At 38.6% G+C, this 21,484-nt stretch overlaps 2 protein-coding genes across 2 annotated transcripts; one reads left to right on the top strand and one right to left on the bottom strand.

Moving 5' to 3' along the window:
* Window positions 1-5,179: 5,179 nt before the first annotated feature.
* sprtn (SprT-like N-terminal domain) lies at window positions 5,180-11,652 on the bottom strand. Its single transcript, XM_041805893.1, has 5 exons — window positions 11,067-11,652; window positions 10,724-10,823; window positions 10,099-10,227; window positions 9,694-9,976; window positions 5,180-7,767 (listed from the first exon to the last, which is right to left on the bottom strand). The coding sequence occupies exons 1-5, from the start codon at window positions 11,399-11,401 to the stop codon at window positions 6,806-6,808; spliced, it is 1,809 nt and encodes a 602-aa protein (XP_041661827.1). The 5' UTR covers window positions 11,402-11,652; the 3' UTR covers window positions 5,180-6,805.
* A 1,116-nt stretch (window positions 11,653-12,768) lies between these two features.
* On the top strand, window positions 12,769-20,749 carry exoc8 (exocyst complex component 8). Its single transcript, XM_041806018.1, has 4 exons — window positions 12,769-14,032; window positions 16,322-16,575; window positions 16,717-16,965; window positions 18,837-20,749. Exons 1-4 carry the CDS (start codon window positions 12,883-12,885, stop codon window positions 19,242-19,244), a joined length of 2,061 nt encoding a protein of 686 aa, XP_041661952.1. The 5' UTR covers window positions 12,769-12,882; the 3' UTR covers window positions 19,245-20,749.
* Window positions 20,750-21,484: the final 735 nt, after the last annotated feature.

The raw sequence follows: 21,484 nt of genomic DNA, 5'->3' as shown, positions 1-21,484 counted from the left end.
TCCAGCCTGGTATTCCTGAAAGTTTTATTGACATGAACTAAACTTTAATCATACAGTATGATATGCACTAGGGCCTCAAGCTTAAAAAAGACACCTTTCTTTATTTTCCATGCTGTTTTTTTACACATGCTTGCCAATTAATGAGTATAAGCAATAGAGTATTTTTCCTAAAAACCAAATTATTAGAACAAAAAGGTTTGTGAAGCTGTCTTTCAGGGATAACAAATTGTAGTCTAACAACACATGTTTTCTCAAAGGAAAACAAAAAGATATAAACAGTGTTCAAAACAAGACACATTACCCTAAAGAAGCTGACATCACTTTCAATAGGCTGTTTTACTCCTTGCCATTTTACAAGCTTTGTTTCTGAAATATGCTAACATGCTGTTAGCTAGATGGCTGCTATGTTGGCTATGCTATTGTTTTACTTAAGCTACACAAATGCTAAATATTCTTTAACTCAAATCTTCCAGTGCCATTTTCTCTGCTATTTATTTGTGAAGTAAGCTAAGCTAGACTGCTGGGTGGAACACAGTTTACGCTAGGTCAACCAATTTTAAGACACCTGTAACCTAATCCGTCCTCTGTGCCACCTTCTCTTTTTTGTATTCAAAATAAGCTAACATGAGTAGCTTGTTATCTAGGTGAATTATTCATTCAAATTTCAATAAATAAACACCAAATCACCACAAGCCACTCTAATGCTAACCACATTTTTTTCCCTCGCCATTTTCTAAATTTGATATGCTTCTGAGGTGCGCTAGCATATAGATGGCAATTGTAATAGCTTCCTGAATTTTATGTTAGGTACACAAGAGCTAAACACTTTATTCTAAACTCATTGTTTTGTGCCATTCTCTCTGCTAAGCTATACTAATGGTTTGCTAGATGGCTATGTGTATTAGCAAAGATAGATTTACCACTGTTTAACACACTTGTATGACAATCCTTCTTCTGTGCCAATTTCTCAATTTCATTTATTTTTGAAGTAGGTTAAAATTAGCTGCTTGTTAGCTCGCATTAAAGCTGCATTCTTTAAAATTGCTACTCACTTGCTAACTCTGATTTCTCTATGCTTTTTAACCATGGCTGTTTATAAGCAGGGTGGTGATGTGTTTGCTATTGTTTTACGTTAGCCACTCTAATGCTAAACACTTTTTCAAGACACACAAGCCCTAAACACTTTAGTGTATACCATTTTCTCTGTTATTTGCTTCTGAAGTAGGCTACAAGATGCTGCAAGTTAGATGAAAATGTGTGTTAGCAAACTACGTTAAAATAGGTTTACTAATGCTCAATCTTAAGTGTGTCAATTCAGATCTATGCTGTTTTCTTTATTTAATTTGTTTCTTAACTACTAATCATATGCTCAAGGTTATATTAAAGCAACCTTGGGCTGTACAAAACGTACTAATATCAATGGTTTAAGGATTTTTTACTGGATGAATGATCAGTTATTTTGAGTCCTAAAGCTTTAACAGTATTTGGTGGGTTCAATGGCATGATCAGTTTACACATCATGGCACATTTTCCCTTGAAAACACCACACATCCACTGTTTATCATAATCCAGCTCTCAAAACAATTAGCCATCAGCTGGTAGTGCACAGCTGCACAATTTAGAAGGACTAATGAAGGGCAATCTGTCTCACTGGGGGTATTTATGAGCTGAAGGACTCCTCTGTAAGCTTTCATCTCCACCATCACCATCATCACTGCCTCCTGAGATCAGAGGATTAGGCATATGATGGCACCCCCTGGGGATTTTGTAACCCTAGCATGCTGGTGTTAATCTGCCTTACTAAAAGCACAATGAGTTTACGTCACTTAGCACGGGCCAGCTAATAATGGGGCAAAGATATCCGATTATGTCTCAGCTGGAAAGTGATATCTCAGAAAAAATTACGGTAATTACTCATCATGACGCAAAACACCTACAATAACCCTGGATTCTCTCATCATTTGTATTTATAATGTTTGATAGTTTTGGTGTATAATTGTATTAATTCTCACCATAATATGGGTTAAAACTGATAAAGGTCATTAATTTTTTGTTTGAATGGGGAATTTTATTATTTATGTAGGTCCAGGAAAGGACCACTTTGATTTAATTCTCACTACTGTGGGCGAAATTGTGACAAATTGTTGGTTGATCTTAATAAGACAATCCCAATCACGTATAATTCAGTATAAGAAACGCCTTTAAGTCCAATATATCGTACTAATATAGTGTAAAAACCCAAACGCGAACATAAATGTACCACCTAGGACTATATATATTTTTTCTTTAATGCATCATTAGAGCATATAAAAGCTACACAAATGCAACCTGCAAATATTACATTGAACTTGGAGCTTGTCTGGGATGCATCACTGTCAGAGAGACACAAAAGCACTGAAAAAAAGAAGGGAGGGAGTCTGTGTATGTGTGTTTGGAGGAGGTCAGCTCCCTATAGTGTTAAACTATAGTGTTAGCGTACAGCAGGTCAGAGAAGAGGAGTGGCTGGTTAGAACAGCTGCTGTCATTGACACGAGTTTTTCCTCCTCTGAGGGGCCCCAGGAGGGGACTAGAATGACGTTATGGTCATTGTAGTGAGAATGGCTATATGTTTTATTGTGTAGAATCACCAAAAATATATATGATTGGAAGCTTCTTCCACGATAAAACTAAAATAAACACATAAAGGATTTATTCAGGCCCAATAGGGACAAATATGTGTAATACTTGCCTGTTATGGGGTCAAACGATGAAAAAACAGCTTCTTCCTTAAGGCTTCCTTCCTTATTTCTGACAGGAAAGTGTGAGTTATTTCCGTGGGAATTATTGTGGCTATTTTGTCACTTTCTAAACCATTGGTTCTTGGGTTGGGACCAAAAGAAGGACTAGTTTTCATTGAGTTGCAAACATGTGCTTGGGATATGTGCATTTAATTTTGCTCAGCTTTGCTACAATAAATAAAAACAGGTTGCTTTCTTAAGATCTCAACTTATCTCCCATGATAACAGAAAACAGCCAAAACACCTCTTCCCCTGACCACAATGATAAACAGGTTAGTTAAATGGTACGGTGGCCACGTCCATGCTCATGTGATTTGTGTGTAATTTGTTTATTCATTCATGGCTCCTACACATATCTTTTGTTTTCTTTGGTAATTAGGTCATACTGAAGGCCCCTACGGTTGGAAGCAAGTATAAAGCCATGCCTTCCTCTCCAGATGTATTCACTTCAAAGACAGATGCACATGCAGACAGATGGTATCAAACATTTGCAGCAGCAGCAGCAGCAGACTGTGGTAATTGAAATGAGATGGATGTTTGGTCTATGTGCTGACGTGTGTTGTTTTTGCCTCTGGCCTCTGTGCAATCTGTCCTAAAGAGACCGGAGGGCGGGGTCCTAACCAGCAGCTGGCCTCACGCTGTCTGACCCCTGCCCTCCCCCTCCTCCCCCTCTGTCAGCTCACTCACCAGCTCTGACATTTCCACTTTGTCTGCCTTTACCGTCACAACTGAGTTCATTGAAGGTCTCTTCATGGATAAAGCTGCTAATACAACCTTGACTGTGTATCTAAATGAATTTTTTTTTTTAATCCAAATCCAAATCTAAAACTCAATCTGGCTCAGCAAAAACACTTCAATATAGTAGCAATGTAGTAAACCAATTTCTGTGGTTGAAAAATGCCTTAAAGAGATTTAGCAAGCTTAATTCTAGATATGTTGTAACTAAATAGGATAATGAAAGATACTAATACAAAAGGAAACCAGGGCTGCAAGCAGCAGTGAAGGGCCCTCACACCCAGTGCATGTCAGGGTGTGTGGCAACTGCAGGTCTGTTACTTGGGTAATAGCAACCTGCAGCACAGCAGAGAAACTACATAGATCCTCTCAGGACTGCCATTAAATTGAAAAAGAATGAGCACATTGGGGTTTGAACAGTCTATGGCATAATGACAAAGGAAGATGCTGATATGTAAAGGTGACCAAGCCAGAACCAATATATATTTTGTAAAAAACATTTAAAAAATGGGATGTAATTTGTAGGCGTTGCTACTGGTGTCTTACAGAAGGTAGTGCTACAGCAAACTACAAAATCAACATTTGAATGTGTAGCGGGGTAGACCCTGATCATACATGTGAAATTTGAATGGAATCAGATGTTTCATATCAGAATTAGTCCAACTTCCTGTGAAATTGGCGAGAAATTAAAATGCCTGCAAATGGAAATGTGGTGACCTTTTATTAGATGTGTTAGAGTTGTGGATGAATATTGAGGCATTTCTGTAAGAGGAATAGAGAAATGGCGCTGTTTTGCTACTTCATGTTGCCAATAGGGGGGGCAAAAAAAATGATAAAAATTTACCTTTTAATGTGTAGAGGGGCAGACCTTGATCATACATGTGAAATTTGAATGGTATCAGATGTTTCATATCAGAATTAGTCCAACTTCTTGTGAAATTGGCAAGAAATTAAAACGCTCATAAACAGAAGTGTGGTGTCCTTTTATTAGATATGTCAGTGTTGTGGACAAATATTGAGGCATTCTGTAAGAGGAATAGAGAAATGGCACTGCTGTGCTACTTCCTGTTGTCAGTCGGAGGGCGCTACAAAGATGATAAAATTGACCTTCTAATGTATAGAAAGGCAGAGACCTTGATCATACATGTGAAATTAGAATGAAATGAGATGTTTAATATTAAAGTTATCCAAAGCATCCATTAATTAAACACGTGTTGGGGACAGTTATTGAGGACCTAAGTTTAAAAAATCTGAGCTTGATAGGTTCAGTACAGTACGGGCAGTAAACAAATGATGCATGTCACTTCCTGTTGGCAACAGATGGCGCTATGATGAAATGTTTGCATGTAGGCATGTTCAGTGTGATACTCTTGGCTTGCCAGAAACTGCAGAAGAGAACAGAATGATGTATACAAAAGTTACCAGAGGTTTAAATCATTTGGCACCATCAAAACACCTTATTTTGTAATTGAGATGAAGCTGGTGGACTTCATGTTGGGATTTTGGCATGGGTCTTTTCTAGGTCTTCCACTGAGGGTCAATTTTAGGAAAAGTTTAGTGAGTTTTCAGCATTTTCAAGCCCCCAAATAATTGATTCTTTAGACAGAATAACTACAAAGATGCACTGTAGAATATACATACGTAATTAAATTAAGGTAGAACTTTTATTTGGCAAAAAATTAAACATCTTCAACATTTTCTTTAAAACACAACATATAAAAGTTGAACATACAGAAAAAAACTGTCATCCTGTAGCAGCACACTGTCAAACTAACCCATCCTTAATTAACCTTCTTCATATCTGATGGATGAAGTACAGCAGCACCACAGAACATTATTATTACTCAGCAGAAGGCAGACTTTAGTCCTTCCTGACCCTGCAGAATGGTGCAGAGTAAATGTGAAGACGTGCAGAAAATAAATAGCTTGCAAATGTGAAACCTGATTCTTGTAGATCAGCAGGGGTCAGTGGGTGTCTCCTCCTGCTGTCTGAAGGACAGCAGAGTCAGATTAGGGGTGAAGGAGACAACAGGATAACCCTGCCAACCTCACAGGAGGTACAACAACTTTATACAGAGATAGCACTGCATCTGATTCAAGCCATATATGGCCAGCCCTCACATCATAGCAGAAAATTTTAATCAACTGCCTGTATTCAACACCCAAAAAGTAACACTGGACAAAAAATGAAATGTTTCAGTTTTCTAAAATAAAATGATTTTTTCTTTTAGCAGACAATTTGTTCAAGTAAAAGCCCTTTAGCATACATTATCCTTTAAACCCTGCTGTTTTCCAGGTATAAGGCAGAAACGGTCAAACAGGCACTAATACAGGAAGGTATTCCATTATTGAGAGTCAAACATGTGGAAAACTTAGGTTTGTTATACCTAGTCCATGTGTGGGTGTGTATTTTTCAAAACTGAGGTTTTTCTAATGTGTTTTGACCTTTTGTTTACAAGAAAACTGCATTTCATGTCCCCAAAAACCTCCTAGAGCTTTGGGCTTGTAGCATTACACTACATGCTGATTTCTCCTCTGTTTGATGGCACTGATATGCAACATTATCATTTGGTTTCAATGGGAAAGGCAGGAACTAAACTTCTTGTTCTTGGTTTCAGCATTCCTAACTGGACCTTTGACATTCCTTAGCATACATGCACAGTTACACTCCCAATATGCTGAAGAACAGAGACCTCTGAATGGAGGTTACTGATGCTTCATACAATACTCTGAAGATGCAAACCCTGCTGCCAACATCAGTGGTGGTCACTGAAGAGGGGGCAAGAAAAATTAGCAAATCAAGGACATCATTACAGTCTGATTGAGCTGCCAGTGAAGAACAGACTTCTGCTGACATGGCATGCTCTTTACAACATGCAACAGTGCCTTTTCATTGGGGCTGGATTATTTTTGAAAACCTCTGCTTTCGAAAATACTCACCCACGTTTGGACTTGGCTTTACTTTAAGCAAAAAACCTGACTCAAGATCTGTAGTTTCCTCTCAAAGCTTCTGCGTTTTTTTTAAACTTTTCCATCATTAAAATACAAAGACTATTGTTTTAAAATGCATAGTATCAATAAAAGTATCAAAGTATACCAAACCTTTAACAGCCTACACAAAACATCTTCTTAATGAGAAGTTATCCCACTAAATGGTAAAGATTTCAAAATTTAAAAGGATATTTAGGACACCTTTAGATCGATGTAACACACAAACTTAGATAGATATTTGGAGGTTGATTTTTCTTCTATTTCAGCATCTTTTATTTTCCTGTATGTATCCTTCTCCTCATTCAGGAGAGGCATGAATCAAGATGCTCGTTGATCTTTGACTCCAGCACTTTAGCTTGGCACACAGGACAGCTGACCATTAATGCAGAGGAGGAAGTAGAGGAAGAGGAGGACGAGGACAAGGAGCTGGTAGAAGCCGTGGCGTTTGTTCTTTGCTGCATTGCAGGTGATCTTATCTGTCCTGACTCCCTCGACGCTGCTGAATTGCTGCCTAATGTCTTCTGGAAGAAGTCAGAGATGCTTGCAGAGCTGCTGCGCTCATCCCATGGTCTTTTCCTGGAAACTTCTCCTGAGGCACTGTCACTGTTAGAATTACTGAAGTACTTGGATTGTGTCGGTTTAATTGGGCTGCCTTTGATTCCGGAAGCAGAAGACATAGAACTGCTGGGTCTGCTGGGACTAGGTTTAGATGTAGGAAAGGAAGCAGAGTTGTTACTTTGTCCTTTAGGAAAGAAGGAAGAAGCAGAGATAGCACTTGTTCTGTTTGGTGACTCTTTTCCACTATCAGTGTTAGAGTTTGATGTTTGACTCAGAGGTTTTCTGATGTTTGTGCTGTTAAAAAGGTCTTCTATGGACTTCTGTTTGATTCTATTAGCTTCCTGGCTGCTGCTACTGCCACCTTGAGGTTTCGAGATTCTCACTGGTGAGCCATTAACATTAACAAAAACTCGTGTGTTACTAACAGACCTCTTAATAGGTGGTTTTGGTCCTGTGGAGGGAGCAGGTTTGACTGAAGGAAAGAGGTTAGGGAGTCCTTTGGTATCCACATTTGAGCGGACAGGAGAATTGAGACTTTTAGCAGGAGGTGAAGGAGTGAGTAGTTTCACTGGAGAGGATACAGGGCTGGAGGAGGATGTTTTCAGGACAGGAACTGCTGAGGTTTGAGACGTGGAGGGCTGTGACTTCCCTCCCAGCAGGAAGCCTTTGCCACTAAATGGGATAATGTTCCTTATGTCCTGTAATCCTGAAACAGAGAGGGAAAAAAGTACACATTCATTGGCTGGCACCAGACTTCGTATGACATGTTTGACCTACAGTAATTGGCTGTTGTGGTGGAAGGATTCACAAAAACTAAACACTATATTTGACTTGTAGGGCTAATACCACATGTAAAAACTTCACCTTTAAATATGATTTCACATTTTGGGAACAGGCAAAGCCTCAAGCTGATATGCTTGTTCCCTCTCAGAGAATGACCCAAAATGACCCATTTTGGGTTTGGCCCAAATGACAACCCCTGATGAATGTGACAGAATGTCCATCCAATTGGTCTCCAAGATTTTGTCCTACCCAAACACTGTCTATTGCAGGGGTCATCAACTCCATTTTCACAAGGGCCAGCTTTTTCTTGACCAACGCTGGGGGGGCTGTACAGTGGAATAAACTGAAGTCTTCTAATTAACACATTCTGTGAAAATATTATTTACTTCCTTCCAAAGATAAATGGAATTTTAAGCTATAACAGTCCCTATACTGCAGCCAGCTACAAGGGGGACAGTTGGGATATTTTAGCTACATATTTCTGGAGCCTTCCTGATGTCAATCACTGAGTTCAAGTGCTAATATGCTGCATTGTTATTGGCCAAAAACTCAAGCAGGAAACAGATCTTCTATGAAGATTCAGAGAGGGGAAAAGTGCACTCTCAAAGAGCCTCAAGTGCAAAACTAATGTAAAAACCACAACTTTAATCAAGATAACAATAATTATGCCAAATTACAGAAATACTAGTGTGCTTCCTGTCTGATAAGCCCCTAGGTTGAGGGTTTAATTCAAACTTCAAGAAAAAAAAGTCAAAAAATGCTATGCCATATTTCTGCTTTCTCAAATTTTCTGAATTTAGTAATCACCTGGGGGCCGGATGGAAGCCTTTGTGGGCCTGATGAGGCCCCTGGGCCTCCAGTTGATGATCACTGGTATATGGGTTATTGCCCAGATGGATGTGAAATATATCCCATGCCATGGATGTGCAGAACAGTCTATGTGACATGCAAAGCTGGGCACACACTGTGCGTTTTTCATAAGACTAAGACACGATTTGAGTCACGACTTACTTGGAAATCAGGGAAACTTTCCGTCTGACTGTGGGTTAGGCCATTTATTGTGCAGTGTACATTGGGATTCAATGGCTGACCACGGCTCCACTAGCTGCTCCCAACTTGTCCAAACAGTCAGAATTAACACAGATTTTTGGCATGTTTGATATTTTCGTAGAACAATTTCTCACATTTGCACAGTGAGTGCTGAGCCAAGAGCAGATTTTCCCACTTTAATGCATTTTTGTCCCTTGTAAACTGTTTGACAGCATCTTAAACCACTATGAAAACAGCAGGAATAATATTTACATGCCTTACCAAGCTAAATTAAAGAAAACAAACAGGAAACAGGCCAACCTGTGGACTACCAGCTAACATAGAACATTTGTAATTATTTAGCTGCTAGTTGTGTTTGCTGTCAGTGCTGTGTGTGGGATGCTGAGAGCAGTTTTGTCGCTGTTTGTAGCTTTTTTACGTGTGAAAACGAGACAATAGATTCCATAGACTTTTCAAATTAAAATCTTGCATGATGGTTGTGTGGCATAAACAATGCAGATAGTCAGCTTGAAATAACACAGAGTAAAGCCAGCTCAAGGTAAAGCAGTTCCCTGTCAAATTTCTTTATAATAGTAAATGTAATGACGAAAAACAAAATGGTTAGCATATTTTATCAATGTACAAAACCCTAAATGTTTCAATATAATATTAAAAAAGAGGCATGCATTTTGTAAACAGACCCATCTTTGGATTATATTGACTTTGAATCATGCAGCCCCTTTAAAGGAGGCAAAGGATGCTTAACATGGGAGCAGAAGGGTTTGTGAGTAAATACAGTTATATAATAGCAAGTCATCACCTGTCATTGTACTCGAAGGCTTTCCATTTCCTGGTCCCTTCTTCTCCAAAGACTTCCCATCCTTCTTGCCTTTTTTACCGTAGCCCTCAGGTTCTTTAACCTTGGTGTAGGTCCCTCCACATGTTCTCCTGTGGTCCTCCCACCAGGGGTCCAGAGCAGACGGAGCCCGGTTCATGGACCTCTTCACATAGCCAAAGTAGGGTTTGCGGTTCTGGCACGGCCCGTCACATTTCCACCAGTGCTGTCGGTACACATCGACCTCATCATGGAAACTGTGGTAGATCTGCCAAGAGGAGAAAAAGGTATGCAACATGTTTTAGATGGTTATTCTATCATTGAATTCTCTGTTGAAGGTTGTGACAAAGTAAGATGGTTTAGAAATACTGTAGGAGTAGATAAACATACAGAAATTTTTGTCCCTGTGGCGTCGTTGATCCGATTCATGTGTTTGCAGAACTCAGGACCATGACCATCGCGGTCTCTGTTGTTCTGGGTCACAAATAGCAGTGCGTGGATCATTTCATGAAGGAGAGTCTTAAGAGGAGACAAAAACACAACCATTAATGTAGAATATATTTTTAAGTTAAGACAGTGTCCTCTCTGTGAAAGTTTGGTTATAATCTGACTCAATGACTATTGTGAGTGTAACTATCTCTGGACAAAGGTTCAGGAGATGCTGTAAATAAAGTAAAAAGGGGTATTTTCAGAGGTTTTTTTTTGAAATACAACTTTTTTAAAATCTTTTTTCCTTTGAAAGTATTGTAAATTGTGTGTTTTTAAACACCAGAGCACTATAAGAAAACAGGTTGTGTACATTTTAAGCTGTATAATGAGCTGTTTTACAAGTGAAACAAAAATCAGTACAGTAAATCTCGCTGCTTGATGTTAATTTAGTATTCTTTGTTGAGTTTATGCGGTTTATTTGCTCATCTGTGACATAACTGATTTGAAATACTTAAAAATAATAACTGAAGGAGAAAAATATACAAAATATCAAAAAAAGCCAGAGTTGTATGATATTCCATCTCACCTCCACCAGGTCTTTTCTTGGTCTGAGCTTCAGAAGAGGCACACTGAGTCTGATTGAACACAGTCCGCCTCGGCCTTCATATGAACACACGCCAGCACACCTGCAAGACAAGCAAGAAAGAGCATAAGATAATGGAAATACACACCTGTCATGAGCTTAACTGAGAGGATCAATGCTAACCATTAATACTGGCTACCCAGGTAATTATAATAGGGCAAAGCCCATTCTCCACTCATGGTTATGCCAGACCCCATACAAAAATCTGTATGTTTTTAATAACAAATTAGTGTAGTTTCAGACTTTGACAACACAGTAACAATATGACAAGTAATAACTGGCTTACAGTGTCATTCTGGGGCTCCATTTAACCTCAACCCCACTCAGTTTCCCCCAGAAGAACATGTCATTAAACTCCAGAAACATGGCTCTGATATCTGGGTTGGGGTCCAGCATCTCCCAGCTCTCGTCCACGATAGACAGCGGCCTCTCGGGCTGGGCAGCAGGCTTCCAGTAGGGCACAACATCGCTGCCACCACCTCCAGCTACCTCCACCTTCCGTTTCTTACTGCTTTGTCCCAGATCATCGTCCTCAAACCCGTTTGATGAAAACACCGAAGACTCGTACTCATTGTCAAACTGCTCCTGCAACTGGATTGCGAGCAGAAAATCCCCGTCCATCCCCAAATAACAGTAGTGATGTAAGCTGAGGTAGCTAGTTATGTAGCTTCGTTTGATAGCTTGCTGAGGCAAACGTTAACGTAGCAAATCCAGGACTCTCAAACATCGAGTGACAGTTTCACTGGAGCCACAGCACAGTCTGTGAAATACACAACATATAAAATCTAAAGGCTTTGGAGCATTATTTCAACAAACGTTAGAAGTTTCGTGGTCTCCTGAAGATAGAGCTAACGGTTGACGTGCTGCCACGGTTCAAGTCAACAGTAATGGTAAACACCTTCAAAATAAAATGTAGGGAGGAAAATACCCTATTTCCAGAGGGCAAATGAGTGTTTCTCAAAAATAATTTATTTTACAGAATTGAATCAAATGATATGGGGTTAATCTAGGCGTGTGATATGGGTTTTAAATTGCTGTGATATTTGTTATGACTACACCTTCTCTTTTTTGCGATTTTATTTTGGCCGTTCAGCGAAACTTCCGTTTCTTTGAAACAACAGCACTTCAATCCAGGGATTTGTAGTCTTTCTTTTAATTTACAGTCGGATGGCCGGTAAAAACCTACTCGGAGATTATTTGTTGTGGTTTCTTATTTGTTGTATGGCTAAATGTATCCTAATTTCTGTATATTTGTATGTTTATATTTCTCTTTATTATTTAATGCTCTATGGTATATAAATTTGGAACTTTATTATATTTGAAATTAAATTTCATTAAACCTATGATAAAACAGCAAAATGAATAAATTTTACTTAATTTTCTCTCTTTTTTTCCTGTTAATGGACATACTACTGTTAGTCCCTGTTCTTTATCCTTCTTAAAATGTTTTTGTTTCTACTTTCCTAAATTATATTTGTCTGCTGCTTAAATCAATCCCAGTTTATTATTCAGCTGAGTATTTTCATGTACATACTCTTATGCAATGATACTGAATGAGTAGTTCTTGAGCCACATGCTGCTCTTTTTTAACATGTGGCTCATTTAAGATTTAATTAGAAAAATGAATCCCCCAGAAAACCTTCAAAAAGGGTAAATTGTGACTTAAAAATATCCATTGCATGTCACATCAACCAATTTTTTTCCACACTAAAACAATAAACTTTAATTGCCAAATCTATTTTCTGGCTTTATCTTTGTTTTTCCATGTTAAACGAATCATCTTAAGTAGTTAGTAATAAATAAGGATTCGCTGGTAATTTAACAAACAAGAAAAATAAAATGAGCATAAGATAATGCGGTTTTGCTACATTTGGGCATGCCAAGACATGACTGTTATAGTGCGCTTAAAATAATGTAAAGGTTTTTGTTGGCCATCCTTTTTCTTGATCACGCGATATTTCAGGGCGTCAACCAGTTACCACTTCCTGTTTGGGTTGTTGGTGGATATGAACGGAGGAGGCTCGATAAACTCCTCTTCTGCCTCCATTTTTATATAATTTGTCAACATTTTTGTTAACAATTAAACCAAAACGACATTGAAGATGTCGGAAACGGGGAACAGACTACGGAAGCTTCTCGAATCGCCAAATTTCGACCCCCAGAATTACGTGAAGCAGCTGTCCCAGCAGTCCGATGGCGACAGAGATTTGCAGGAACACCGTCAAAAAATCCAAAACCTGGCCGATGAAACGGCTCAAAACCTGAAGAAAAACGTCTATAAGAACTACAGACAGTTTATAGAGACTGCTAAAGAGATTTCGTACCTGGAGAGTGAGATGTACCAGCTGAGTCACATCCTCACGGAGCAGAAGAGCATCATGGAGAGCATCACTCAGGCCTTGCTGTCCACGGATAAGGACGAGACCTCTAAAGAGATGCAGGCTGCTTTCCCTAAAGAAACAGAGGAGGTGAAGCAGAGGACGCTCACATCACTGCTGGAGAAAGTGGAGGGAGGTAAAAACATCATGGACACCCCAGGGAGGCACCTGGTCTACAATGGTGACCTGGTGGAGTTTGATGTTGATAACATGTCCCAGATCCAGAAGGTACACGCTTTCCTCATGAACGACTGCCTGTTAATCTCAACCTGGCTGCCAAACCGCAGAGGAGCGGTGAAATATAAATACAATGCTCTGTACGACCTGGAGAGCTTTGCTGTGGTCAACGTCAAGGACAACCCACCCATGAAGGACATGTTCAAGATCCTTATGTTCCCAGACAGCCGCATCTTTCAAGCGGAGAACAGCAAAATCAAGAAGGAGTGGCTGGAGATCCTGGATGAGACAAAGAAGAACAAAGTCTCCAAAGACAGACATAAGAAAGAAGAAGAGGTCCCTACGTCTCCAGTCAGGGCGGAGGTGTCCACCAACCCTTTTGACATGGACGATGATGAGCCAGCAGACGCTGAAGAAAATGTAGACCTGAGCCTGGAGTGGATCCAGGAGTTGCCAGAGGATCTGGATGTCTGCATCGCTCAGAGAGATTTTGAAGGTGCTGTGGATCTGCTGGACAAGTTGAACGAGTACCTCAAAGACCAGCCGGTCACGCCGAGGGTCAAAGAGCTGAGGGCCAAAGTGGACGAGCGCGTGAGACAGCTAACGGAGGTGCTGGTGTTCGAGTTGTCGCCTGATCGGTCTCTTCGTGGAGGACCAAAAGCCACAAGGAGGGCCGTGTCCCAGCTCATCAGACTAGGTCTTATTTTGTTTTTATTCACATCAGCAGTATCTCAGAAATCACTGAAAAAGTTTGCTTTATTTCTCCACAGCTGAAGCAGTCTACACTGTCTACTATATAACGTTAACATTTTTAAGAGTAGAGTTTAATTCATTTAATTCCTATAACTGTAGTATTTGTGGAAATTGAGGAGATTAAGTAAAATCTGGAACAGAAACGGATATCACAAACTACAGTTTTCATAGTCGGTCGTTAAAATACGGATCAGTATGGGGCACAGTGGCCATCACAGTTTTGTTAAATCTCAAAATGATGCCTAAAGTAAGTTTGTTTTGTCAGTTTGAAAGTCTAAAACTTCTATATATCTGGCCTCATTGCAAAAGACAAACAGAAACAACATATTATCACAGTTTAGAAGCTGGTGTGGTCAATCATCAGGAATCATACTTAAAAACATGGTTTCAAAATTAAATACTTAAATATTAGAGTCATATGAGATACAGCTAATGCCCATCAAAAATATTAATTACTTTCAACACGAGTAAATAAACCTTTTATATCTTCTTCAAACTTTTTTTATGGTAAAACTTTTATGTCTAATCAGAATTTTGAACCTATCTATGGTACTAGTAAAGAATAAAACTATATTCCTGCTGGTCTTGATACTACAGCAATAAAAGTAGAAGTTACAGGCAGCCTTATGCGGTAACATTTTTATTTCAGTTATCAAAAAGTTGCAAGTGAACTCCTGTAGACTTCTTAAACTGCACAAAAATGTTTGCAACATTCTGGTAGCTAAAATTGAATGGCTTAATTCCTCCCCTGTGCACATACCTAATGAATAAAAGTATTGAATATTGAATTTTTGACAGCTTTAGAGGGAAGTGTTTGTCTTTTGAATTTCAAAATGTTCTTAATACTTATAGCAGGCATGAAACCAGTAAACAAAACTTTATTTTGTATATAATGTATATATATATATATATATTTAAAGATACCATTTGATACTCTATGATATCATTTTAGTTAATTTGAAGAAAACATATCTATTTAAATGCCAGACTTATTAGAAATAGCTTATTTTCTCCATCACAGTCATTCTAAAATGGTGTGGCAAGACACACTGGTGTGCCTTGGGGCAAATCTTAGTGTGCCGTGGGAATTTGTATATCCATACAACAAATTACAGAAATTAACTGGAAAAGCACTCGGAGAGCGCAGACCTCTGCCATTAGCCCATCTCCCAAGAGTACATAATCCTTTAAAAAATTCCTGGATCCAGACGGTGATCTGGATCACTCCTAAAATCTACTAGTAATCAGTTCTTCCTTATGCCATTTCTGACATTTCCTGAAAATTTCATCAAAATCCTTCCTCAACTTTTTGAATTATGTTGCTAACAAACTAACAAACCCACACACACATAGGGTAAAGATAATTTTACATGCGTTTTAGCAGATATTTTTGATACTACATTATTGTTTTAAAATTTGTAATATCACATAACAGCAAAAAACTGGACAACCTCTTAGAGAACTATTTTTCCTGCTGTATTTCTGGTATTTTCTAACTGGGCTTTTGTTTCTGAAGTATGTATTTTGGATTATTTGGTGTAAAAATGACAAAGTTACAAAAAGTTTTGACTACAGCAGATTGCTAATCAGAAACAGTGAATTAGGCTGATATGGATGAAATGTACACTGAAATATACACTTTGAAGTGTAGGGAATGTTGATAAATGAAGAAAAAGACTTCAGCCGATGTAGGTCTGTTGGTGCAGCCTGAACATTAACTGGCTTACTTTTTAGTACAGTTGATATTTACAGCTGATATTGGCAGGTCTTCATAGCAAAAATGGCTGTTGTAAATAGCGGCAGAAATTTTCTTATCTGTTGAGGTTGATGTCATGTCGACAGTATCGCACATCCCTTGAAAATATACTAATTTTCAATAAAACTAGTTTTTCAATGATGCTGTGGAATGATTGTAGATGTAGACTTCTGTAATTTGAAGGGGGGGATTATGATATAGATATAATTAACTAAAGTGATAACATTTTTTTGGCAGTAATATCTTAATACATGATGTTTAGACATATTGATCCCTGTGTTTTGTAATCAATGAGTTAACTTTAACACATAGTGTCTTGTCATGATGTTAGATTATTGCCAGGTTATTGAGCTTCAAATTCAAAACTCTAATCCAGTCTCACAATGGTGGTAAAACCTGCCATGAAATACCTCCTGTCTTACTGCAGTATACCAGATCCATATTTGCAGTATATCTGAATTGTTTTATGTGTTTCAGGCCAGTCCACCAAAGCCTGTGAGTTATTCCTGAAGAACCGAGCCGCTGCGGTCCAAACGGCCATACGGCAGCTTCGTATAGAGGGAGCCACGCTGCTCTACATCCACAAACTCTGCAACATCTTCTTCACCAGCCTGCTGGAGACTGCCAAGGAGTTTGAGATGGACTTTGCAGGAAACACAGGCTGCTACTCTGCCTTCGTAGTCTGGTCACGATCAGCCATGAGGATGTTTGTGGACGCCTTCAGCAAGCAGGTAGGAGGAGGATGAGACACAGAAGGTCAGACTAACAATTATCCGCCTGTTACTGGAGTTTTCAGAGCTAAGTTAGAAGACTGATGACTCAGGCCAATGTGCAGTATGACTAAATAATGTGACTTTTTTTGTCTTCTTCAGGTGTTTGACAGTAAGGAGAGTCTGTCCACAGCAGCAGAGTGTGTTAAAGTAGCCAAGGAGCATTGTCAGCAGCTGACAGAGATCGGCCTGGACCTGACCTTCACTCTGCAGTCGCTGCTGGTCAAGGACATCAAGGCGGCTTTGCTCAGCTACAAAGACATCATCATGGAGGCAACGAAGCACCGAAACTCTGAGGAGATGTGGAGAAGGATGAACCTCATGACCCCTGAGGCTCTGGCTAAACTTAAGGTGAGTACAGAATTGAAAACACAATTTTAGAATGTAAATATCACATTTACATAAGTATTTAGACCCTTTACACAAACACTTGAAGTTTAGCACAAGCACCTCCCATTTCTTTTAACCACTGCTGAGATGTTTCTACACCTTGATTGGAATCTACCTGTGATAAATTAAATTGATTGGGCATGATTAGGGAAGGCACACACCTCACTGTAGAAGGCCTCACAGCTGACACTGCATATCAGAGCAAAAACCAAGCCATGAGGTCAAAGGAACAGCCAGCAGAGCTCATTGACAGGATTGTTGCAAGGCACAGAGCTGGGGAAGGCTACAAAAAAGTCTGCAGCACTGACGTTTCCCAAGAGCACAGTGGCCTCCAAAGTTCTCAAGTGGGAGAAGTTTGGCACAACCAGGACTCTTCTAAGACCTGTTCACTTTGCCAAAGTGAGCAATCAAGGGAGAAGGGCCTTAGTTAGAGAGGTGCTTTATTGAAGGCCATTATCATTTTTATGTCCCTCATCATGATTAAGTAAAACATACATAAAACACAAAAAGGAGGATTTTTTTGTAAACCGTTATAAAAAATTGGACTCTGGAATGTTTGCATAATCTGCATAAAATCTCTGCTGCTGAAAAATTCAATTTAATTAAACTGGTATTTTTGACACATTTCAAGTTAAAGAAATATTGCGCATTCTGGGATTTGTAAATTGCAGCAGGCCATATTGTGATTTAATCTATTTTGCGATTAATTTCCCAGCCCTAGGATGGGGTCTAACTTTCTGAATGTTATGTACTACATTCTAATCAAGCAAGCAAAGTTAACAAGGTTGCCGATACTGGACGTTTCCAAGCACTGAGATAGACGCAAGGTTTGTTTCTCTATCAGAAAACCTGGCTTCATCCTGACTTTGGCGACCGTATTGGTAGTGTGTGCGTTTAACTGAAGTTCATAATCAGTAAGGAAACTTGTACTTATAGTTTGAAAATAGCTCTATAGAGCTACCTTGCATTTGAAAATACCAAGAGTTCATCTTGTCTGCATTAAAAACCAGTCTAAGTTTCTGCAGACGTGACTCAAGAATATTAAAAGCAGAATGTAAAAACTCAAAAGCCTCAGCAATAAAGCAATAAAGAATAGTGTCATCTTCATAGAAATGATGCAAGGCATTTGGCAAGTTGTCACACGGACTGTTGGCATAAATGGAAAATAAATGTGTCCTAAGACTAAACCTTGGGGTACACCTCTGTGTTTCTAGACTTCTGACTATAATCATAACATTATGACAACATTAAACTGTTTATCAAACTATGCATACATCGATCATAAGGTAAACAAACAAACCTTTATACATGAAAAACCCATACCTTTACAGCTGTATTCATTGATGTTTTTATGAACACAATGAAAAAACAATATCATACTTTGAACAGGACTGTGGGCTGAACAACAGGGGTACAAGATAGCTATATACTTGCAGTAACTGACCTTACTGATTCAAGTGATTTATAAAGCCCAAATTTTACATACTTTCCATAGTGAATATTTACAGATGTTTGCCATATTTCTCTACATTTCTCCATATGTAGTGTTCTTCAAAATTGGCACTTTGGTAAATCTTGATTACCATACCTCCTTTTTTAATCTCACATAGGATTGACTGAAAACTTATTGATAAAATGAAGATTTAAACTAAGTAAAAGTAGTCCTTCTTGCTTTACAGTTCCCTTGTCTAAATTTCTGTTGATAGTGTTGTCTACTTTTTTAAGGGGATCATTTCCAGAAAAAAAATACCAGGAACAGTAAGAATAAAAACTGTCTGTAAAATCACTGTTGTGTGTGGCATGTTACAGTATTTTATTTCTTCTCCCTGCAGGATGAAATGCGCAGCTGTGGCATGGGCAGCTTCGAGCAGTACACTGGCGAAGACTGCTGGGTCAATCTGAGCTACACCATCGTGGCGTTCACCAAGCAGATGATGAGCTTCCTGGAGGAAGGCCTGAAGCTCTACTTCCCCGAGCTGCACATGGTGCTGCTGGAGAGCCTGAGGGAGATCATCCTGGTGGCTGTTCAGCATGTGGACTACAGCCTGCGCTGTGAGCAGGACCCCGAGAAGAAGGCGTTCATCGTGCAGAATGCCACCTTCCTCCACGACACCGTGCTGCCCGTGGTGGAGCGGAGATTCGAGGAGGGTGTGGGGAAGCCGGCCAAACAGCTGCAGGACCTGAGGAAGAGCACCAGGCCGGTTAGGATCAACCCAGAGAGCACCACGTCTCTGGTCTGATTATGAACCTCTGAGGCTTGAGGAAAGACTGCTGTACAGGAGGGTGGACATAATCACACACAAGCGTCCTTTCATTTATATTTCTACATTTCAACTCCCATTTAGAGATAAAGGATTAAAAAAAATGACAGGATTCAAACAGAAAGCTGAAAATTAGTATGACCAGAAAGATACATTGCATCTACATTTATAAAAACCTACACTTAATATCCATTAATATTAACTAATATTGATTAACAATGATTAGAAGCTAGTTTTGCTTCCAGGAATTCACATTAAAATATCAAATATTTGATGGTGAGATATAAACATATCCACATTTTCACACTATGACAGGTGTAATAATCAGCAAGAAGAGCACTGTTTGCTCAAATTTGTGTAATTGTGCAACAAAAGAGACATTTCAGATATTTAATGTTTACTTTTGTGAGCATTTGATCCTGTTTCTTTTGAAAATTCTCCCAAAAATGTGTATGACATTGAAATACATGTGAAATCAGCACATGATAGCATTCTGTTCTGCTGATTTTGGAAGCAATATTTGTTTGATTCAAGCTCAGACATATTTTATTTGACTCCAAAGCACCATATTTAGACACTAACTAGTATTCCTCCATACTGGAACTCATTTAAAGGGATGACTGAAAGCTAATGCACTTGTTAATGTTTGCTGTTGTTATAGTCAGAGTTTGTGTTTCAGATAAACACATGAAATTTAATAAAGATTATTGTGCACCAGAGAAACCTTTGATTTTATTTAATTTAGTATATTATTTCTTTGATCATTAACACCAAATGAAATGGGTATTAATTCGTTTTATGTTCCTGTAAAGCACTTAAGATTGCACTGTGTCTAAAAGCGCTATATAAACAGAGAAATGTGGCACACTGGATGATAGAACACCAGCTTTGGGACAGATATGAGTTCATCTTCCTCTCTGGAAGCTGAAAATAAATTCCAAGCTCAACAAAAATGACTGATCATCAGTGTATCCTAATCTCTAGAAAATTGTAATGGCAATAAGACATTTTGAAAAGATGTTATTCTTGTTCTTATGGAAGTGAAAGTGGTTACATTTTTACAGAACACAAAATCCATCCCATAATTTTTACAATGAATTAAGAAAAACATTAGATGCTTACTCTTCAATGATTTCTAAATCTCTGTAGATACAATGTCAAATCATGCCAAACTACAGTGTGCACAGTATTTATTGAACAAGGACTCATGGAAATGCCGCCCTCTTGTGGAGACCTGCCAGAATCATAAATAATTAATTCCTAAGGGGAAACCTCAATGATTACACAGTGATGATACTTGGGGTTTGGGACTGCAGGGCTGTCGGTTCAAGACTTGAGAGGAGCTTGTTCGCTTCTTTAGCACTGCTGAGTTGCCCTTGAGCAAGGCACTGTTCCCTTCGCTGTTCGAGGGCTCTATTACTCTGAAATCTCCATCACTGCGTATCCACACAATCATGTAAACACTGAATTTCCCCTCAGGGATGATCTAATTAACATGAGTAATGCATTATTTCAATATGAAGGCATTATTTTTCATTTATAAATAATTTATTTCATAATGATAATTGTCACTAAGATTAATACAAATACTTAAAAGATGAATGTAATTGTATATATTGGGTGTTTGTTCTCTCTGTTGTGAAAAGTCTGGAATAAATATTTTAGATATGTTGGGGTGAAAAGACTGAGAAGTTTGATGGGAAGGATTTCATAAGATTGCACTTCTTGCTACTATGGTAAAGTCTTTAAATTGAGTTAAATTAGTGGTTGTTTTTTTTCTGTTTGTCTACTTGTATTTAGGTTTATTTCTCTACATATTTATCTTTATAAAGATATTCAAAGGAACCATGCATATCATCTGTAATGGCCTTTTTACATGAACATAAGTGTCTTTTATGCAGTGCCTTAAAAAGTTTTCAGATTTTTTACCATTTTATTGATTTTATAAATCAATCATGGTCAATATAATTTGGCTTTCTTGACATAAAAACCTCCTTACTGTCAAAGTGAAATTAGATTTCTACAAAGTAACGTCAATTAAGTAAAAAACTGTAAGGTAAAATAAGTGTCTCCATAAATATTCACTCCCTTTAAGTCAGTATTTAATAGATTCACCTTTGTCTGCAATCACAGCTCTGAGTCTGTGTGGATAGGTTTCAATCAAGCTTCCATATTGAGGCACTGCAATGTTACTCCATTCTTCTCTGCAGAACTGCACA

Source organism: Cheilinus undulatus, linkage group 14 (assembly GCF_018320785.1).
Source record: "Cheilinus undulatus linkage group 14, ASM1832078v1, whole genome shotgun sequence".
Lineage (NCBI taxonomy): Eukaryota > Metazoa > Chordata > Actinopteri > Labriformes > Labridae > Cheilinus > Cheilinus undulatus.
Note: the sequence above shows the minus strand (reverse complement) of the source record. Positions and strands in the feature narration are given on the sequence as shown.

Excerpts from the sequence above, each read along its gene's own strand:
- sprtn (XM_041805893.1), bottom strand. The coding sequence starts at position 11,401 with ATGGACGGGGATTTTCTGCTCGCAATCCAGTTGCAGGAGCAGTTTGAC. Across the intron at positions 9,977-10,098 it reads CCACAGGGACAAAAATTTCT|ATCTACCACAGTTTCCATGA; the intron begins GTATGTTTATCT and ends TCCTCTTGGCAG. Across the intron at positions 7,768-9,693 it reads GCCTTCGAGTACAATGACAG|GATTACAGGACATAAGGAAC; the intron begins GTGATGACTTGC and ends TCTCTGTTTCAG.
- exoc8 (XM_041806018.1), top strand. The coding sequence starts at position 12,883 with ATGTCGGAAACGGGGAACAGACTACGGAAGCTTCTCGAATCGCCAAAT. Across the intron at positions 16,576-16,716 it reads TGGACGCCTTCAGCAAGCAG|GTGTTTGACAGTAAGGAGAG; the intron begins GTAGGAGGAGGA and ends TGTCTTCTTCAG. Across the intron at positions 16,966-18,836 it reads AGGCTCTGGCTAAACTTAAG|GATGAAATGCGCAGCTGTGG; the intron begins GTGAGTACAGAA and ends TTCTCCCTGCAG.